The sequence below is a fragment of the Rhamphochromis sp. 'chilingali' genome (genome assembly GCF_963969265.1).
Source record: "Rhamphochromis sp. 'chilingali' genome assembly, chromosome: 20".
NCBI lineage: Eukaryota > Metazoa > Chordata > Actinopteri > Cichliformes > Cichlidae > Rhamphochromis > Rhamphochromis sp. 'chilingali'.
Window position 1 is genome coordinate 29,051,582 of NC_137947.1, and position 6,180 is coordinate 29,057,761.

At 37.4% G+C, this 6,180-nt stretch overlaps 1 protein-coding gene across 1 annotated transcript; it reads left to right on the plus strand.

The window, feature by feature from the left end:
* The first annotated feature begins 285 nt into the window (after positions 1-285).
* Positions 286-3,621, plus strand: LOC308388315 (uncharacterized protein). Its single transcript, XM_080868931.1, has 5 exons — positions 286-527; positions 1,267-1,342; positions 1,442-1,597; positions 2,046-2,135; positions 2,569-3,621. Exons 3-5 carry the CDS (start codon positions 1,493-1,495, stop codon positions 2,782-2,784), a joined length of 411 nt encoding a protein of 136 aa, XP_080725057.1. The 5' UTR covers positions 286-527; positions 1,267-1,342; positions 1,442-1,492; the 3' UTR covers positions 2,785-3,621.
* The last annotated feature ends 2,559 nt before the right edge of the window (positions 3,622-6,180 follow it).

Below are 6,180 nucleotides of genomic sequence, written 5' to 3' on the forward strand. Positions count from 1 at the left end.
GATGTGTTGTTTAATGGCTACATCACAGAACAGCAATGAAAGGGATACATAAAGAGACTGAGACTTAACATTAAAGTTCACAATTTCATATCTCCTAGATAGCTAACAAATTTCTCTTTGGTTATCTCGGTAGTATTGTACACTCTAAAAAATGATTCATGGGGTTAGTAAGTAAAGCTTAAAATTAATAGCTTTTTCTGCATAAAAAATTAAGTTTGTTGCATGTACACATTGTAATCAGTTGATAACTTAATTTAATGAGTTGGTCGAAATGAAAATAAAGAAAACAGTCTTAGCTCAGTAATATATCGATTTTGAACAGACATTTCTGTGTTAACTTAACATGAAAGTGTATTCAGTTAATACAACTTAAAAATCTCGTAAGCGTCCTTTAAAAGCTGAGTACAAGGCTGACTTGCCCGGACATGTTGTGCTCTCAGACCACTGATCGAAAGAAACGGAGGCAAAGAGAGAAAGCAGAGAAGCGGCATTTTGTACGGAACATTATCAAACGTTAAAGCTTTGTGGTGAGTACAATTTTTTGCCTTGTTTTATTCACAGCAGCTAATAACTCTAACTTTAACTCTATCAACACGCACTGCAAGAAATCCTTTTTACACAACACTAAACTCTTCCTCGGCGAGTGGTGGTGATAAGCTAGTAACGTTACACTTCTGGCTAACTTGTGAAGTAATTCGACCGTAACATTAGTCTTTGTTAAGTTTTGTTTTACGGTGGCAGCCAAATGGTGTTAATTGACACTGAGCTTCTGTAGCAGTAGTTTTAACTCTGCAAAGACAGGGTAATACATGTTTTTCTTCTTTCTACTTTGAAATCGTTGCAGCGTTGATGAAGGTTTGACCAGCAAAAGGCTGGGCCATTTTACATTCATGACTAAACAAATGTAGGTTACTGAGTATACATTCGGTTTAACATCGATGCATTTTGATGTTTAAGTCCTAGAGTTATTTTTATGTGAGATTGAAGTTTGTTAATTGAGCCCTAGCTGAAGAACAGCCTGTGTCAAAGTTCAGTCAAAAAACGCGGGCGAGGAAGCGAACGCCATGTTGTAGAAACGCCACAGGAAAGATCTTAAGTAACATTCATAAACTAGTTGTTTTAATGACATTACATTGAGTGTGCATTAGCACATAAAATATAATTTTGCTCTTTTGGGTGTTAACTGCAGATACATAAGCGCAGTTGTATCACTTAAGAAAAAATATCTTTGATTTGGAAACATAACATAACATTCTCCATTCGCAGGCAGGAAGTTGTCAATCAAGCACCAAAAATCAATGACCTGAAAGAAAGATGGCCTGCTCTTTTTGATGCAGTTCAGGTAAATATTTTTCCATAAGATAATTTGCAGTATGTATTCTTTTAAAGTAAATTGTATACATTAACATGTTGTGCCTATTTGTGCCTTTTTTTTATACAGATAAACCAAGAATTCAGAAGGATCACCACTGTTAACCTGGAGACAACATTCATGGCAAAGCTGGACCAGTACTCTCAGAAAATAATGTCCTTGCTGTCCTCAAGAGGAGGGGCTGCAAAAATGCGCATTCGGCGCATCCAGAACATGCTGCTAGAGGTATGAATGAATGAAATGTAGTTTATTTCAAATAGGATAATCCACTTTTTTTTCCAATAGGTGATATTGAGTCTTAAAAGGTAGCTGTTTACAACTCAACTATGTCAAATTATTGTTTAGAGCTTGAGGCACAAATATCAATTAAAACTATAAATACTTAATAATAAAACAAATTATAGGTGATGTGGATCATGATTGGCAGAGTAATTTGCAAGATTTTGCAGTTTTTCTATTTGTTACCTGGATTTTTCAAGTTCATGAATTGATCATTTCAGAGAAATGGCTCTTTGAAATGATCAATTCATTATTTTGATTATCACTGGAAATCTATAATTGGTACAGTTCAGGCCATATAAAGTCAATCCTTTTTTTTTTTTTTTTTTGGATGTAATTATCAAAAACCCATCCTCCTCGAAGAGCAGTTCGACATTCTTTTTCTTATTCACAGGACGATTCTGTGGAGAGAAGGCGAGAGGTCGCTATCCGTGGCTTAGTGGTGTATCTCAGGGAAAAGGAGGAGGATCTCTTCAAAGAGCAGGTAAATCAGACATGACTATACTTTGTATTAGAGGTACGATCTAATCTATTATTAATTGATTTCTAAATTAATCGGCAACTATTTTGATAATTGATTGATCGGTTTAAGTAATTATTTTAGAAAAAGAAGTCCAAATTCTCTGGTTTCAGCTTCATAAATGTGAATCGTTTCTGGTTTCTTTACTCCTCTATGACAGCAAACTGAATATGTTTGACATTTGAGGTCATCATATTGGGCTCTGAGAAACATTGACATTTTTCACCATTTTCTGGACCAAACAACTAATCAGATAATCGTCAAAGGAGCTTGCAAAGAGAACCTTCACAGACATAATCAGATAATCGAGAAAATTGTTAGTTGCAGCCCTATTTTGTGTTACTCTCATGTATAAGTATGATTACTTAAAACATTTATATTGATTCTGATCTACCAGGATGGTGGCGGGGATATTACCAATGAAGTGATGAAGATTGTAACCAGAGGTGCCACAACGTCTGATCCAGCCAGCGCAAGGATCATACTTGAAGGAACAGAAGTCCTAGCAGACCTGGATGTACCCAGAGCCTGTGCCTTGCTAATGGGGCTGATATATGCACTCAACCTCAGCTACCCAAAAGAACTGAAAAACACTTTTGAAAAACACTTTTGAAGTGTTTCAAAAGATATTCCTCGAGCTGGATGATCTGAAAGCCAGTCCTAAGGTAATGTCACTAAAAAGTAAACTGTTGTACTAAAAAATGTGAAGAGTGAGGCTATCCTCAAATTAAACGGGAAATGTTCCACTGTTGTTTGCAATGTGTTGTGTTACATACTTTACAGTAGGCAGTAGGTGTAAAGTTGAGCGTTGAGCATTAAGTACACCTAGTTAAAAATAATGCACTTTAAAAGGATAGCTCGGGTCTTTTGAAGTGAGGCTGTATATGAGGTACATATGTATTGTGAGTGTATTACACACAGTAGATGGCAGTCAGTAAGCTCCACCTACGGAGAAGCAGACGGGGCCACCGGCACGCAAGATGAGCCTCCATCCTAATAAAACTGATGTCAGTTTAAATGTACATTATATCAAGAATATGTTTACTGCTTTATTTTGCTATCAGACAGCCTTTTCTGTGAGGAAAGAGAAGTTCTACTGCTTGTTGTTTCAATCGCTCTGGCCCACCAGCGTCCATGGACAAAAACAGCAATTTTACCTGACAGCACACAGGAGTTGCTGGTCTCCTGCTGCCTTGATCAGTAAGTGTAATTGTGTTATTTGGTGACTTTGGTGTTAGTTCGGGTTAGTTCAGATTTACCAAAGTCACACAAACAAACTGAGCCTATCGTGCGTGTTGGTGGCAGGAATGTGCTGACTGCTGTCTACTGTGTGTAATACACTCACAATGTACTTCATACTTAAAAAAACCTAAACTATCACTTTAACACAAACAAACTTGAATCAGAGCATGACTGTCAAAATGTTCAGTCTTTTTGAGACAGATTTACAGGGGTGTTTTATGTAATTTATTTTATGGAGGCAACAATTTTGTCTGCTATTGAAATGTCAATGAGTCTGGAATGGTGGACTGGTGTTCTAATAAACAGTTTGATCATAAAACTGGAATTTCAATGTGTAATTTATTGTATAATTGTAAGTTATAAGTTACTGTAAGTTACTAGTACTCAAAAAAATTAAGGTAACAATTTGCATGGATATTTCTGAGTAGAATAAAAGTAAAAAAATAAGTTTTAATAACTAAATGGAGTAATTTTTTAAACAATTAAAATTAAGTTGGTTCAACTTAATTAAGCTTGTAGAGGACAAAGCAAATCATGTTGTTTGTACGTAAGGAATAGAGTTTGCCTAACTAGAGAACTCTTGTGGCATTTACGCTATAGTGGCTAAGCTGAAGTAACTTAAAAAGATCCATGCAAATTGTTACCTTAATTTTTTTACGTTAAGCCAGCAGATCTTTTTTTAGAGTGTAGTTTCTACAGTATAAACTGCTTTGAGAATGACTGATGTTAACTCCTGATATATAAATAAAATTAAATGAAAGCTACTGCTATTTTTAAATGTTACATTAATATCTCTCAATCCATTTTTACCTTTTATCCAGATCTGTGTAGGCAGCAGCTTAAGCAGAGATGCCCAGATTTCCCTCTCCCCAGCCACCTCATCCAGCTCTTCTGTTGGGATACTGAGATGTTTCCAAGACATCTGAGAAACGTTATCTCTCCAAGACAGTTCTGTGCCAAATCTTAAGCCAGGTCCATCTTTTAAATATTTTCTTCCAAGGAGCCAGTCTTTCTTGTAATTTTTAAAAGTAGCCTTGAGACATAGTCCTCCAGGATTTCTGAAGGTCTTTTAAAGTTTTTCTTTGGACATCGGCTGCTTTTTCTCTCATTTTCACTTGCACCCGACCAATTTCAGAGCATTTATTTTTATTTTCTAAGTCACTTAACAGTGATGTATGACTCACTAAAGCATAAAATAGGGACACAACAAGGAATGAGTCAGTGTTTTGTCTACACATAGCAGACGACTTAGCAAAGAACCAATTTTAAATCTATAATTTGACGGGAATAAATGAATGGAGGAAGAAGGCAGCCAAAAGGCCTCTGGAAGTCAATTCCTGAAGACTTCTGAAAAAATGTACAAGAACGTTTCCTAACAGAGTTCAGGCTGTGATGACAAATAAAGGTGGTCATACGAAATATTGACTGACTATTGACTACACTGCTCCAGAGTCCGATGGCAGCGTTCTTTACACCACTGAATCTGACACTTTGCATTCATGTGACACTTGGATTCAGCTGCTCAGCCAAAGAAACCCATTCCATGAAGCTCTTTACACACTGCTCTTGAGTTACTCTGAAGGCCACATTATGATTCGAAAGAATGGGTCTGAATGTCTTGGTGCTTGGCTTTGTGCACCTGTGGCCATGGAAGTGATTTGAACACCTGAAGTCATTGATTATGATGGACAAGTGAATATTTATACGTGTCAAAATACAAAAATCTAGCACCCCAAAATATCTCTTTTCTTTAACAGTCTGGAGTATTAGCTTTTCTTCTTACTAAGTTTTTGGGGCAGCTATAAGAAAGATGATTATACTGGTGCAGACATTGTGATTAAGATGATCTCAAACTGTGAAGACCAGTGTGACAGAAATACTGGAAATTATACTCAACAACGTAGTGTAAGCTGTACAGTGTAGCGCGGAATGCCTAGATGTCTACATTGGAGAAACCAAACAGCCACTTCATAAACGCATGGCTCAGCATAGAAGAGCCACCTCGATGGGACAAGACTCAGCTGTCCATCTGCATCTAAAGGACAAAGGTCATTCTTTCGAGGACGCCAATGTTCACGTTTTGAACAGAGAGGACAGATGGTTTGAAAGAGGAGTAAAGGAAGCCATTTATGTCCACTGTGAGCGACCATCTTTGAACAGAGGCAGTGGTTTACGACACCAACTGTCTGCCATCTATGATCCAGTTTTGAATCCCTTCCCAGATGCCTTAACGCCCACTCACACTCTGAGCCATTTGACCTCAGTAAATCACATGATAAGGTGGGGCTAGTGCTCACAATGGGTTCACCTTGGCTGATTGTGACCCACACCCATTTTCACACCTTGGCTCGTGTGATTAAGCAGAGGATCAATTGGATGGTCCAATTGATCCTCTATGGACCATCCACGCCCTATGGGAGGGACCCTCTTGGGGACCCTCCCATAGGGCTTAACATCTAGGACTCTCCACCAGTTGGTCTTAGTACTGAAGAAGCTTCTCAGATGAGAGGTGAAACGTCAACAAGGACACCTAAAGAAGTCCAGACGCTTTTCTTTCCAAGCTCCTTTGACTATACTCATAGGAAATTCAGCTACGGAAAGCAAAATATAATAGCAAAGTATTGAAACCAAGAATGAGTTGCACGAATTATTACTTCCTTCTCATCTGTTTTTCCATTAATAATACTTATCTGGTTTGACAAGTAAAAGGAAAATGTAACAGATTTTTAAATATTCATACTGATTTTGATCACTTGCATTTTTTCAA

Coding starts and splice junctions, on each gene's coding strand:
- LOC308388315 (XM_080868931.1), top strand. CDS start 1,493: ATGGCAAAGCTGGACCAGTACTCTCAGAAAATAATGTCCTTGCTGTCC. Junction 1,598..2,045: donor TCCAGAACATGCTGCTAGAG/GTATGAATGAAT, acceptor TCTTATTCACAG/GACGATTCTGTGGAGAGAAG. Junction 2,136..2,568: donor AGGATCTCTTCAAAGAGCAG/GTAAATCAGACA, acceptor CTGATCTACCAG/GATGGTGGCGGGGATATTAC.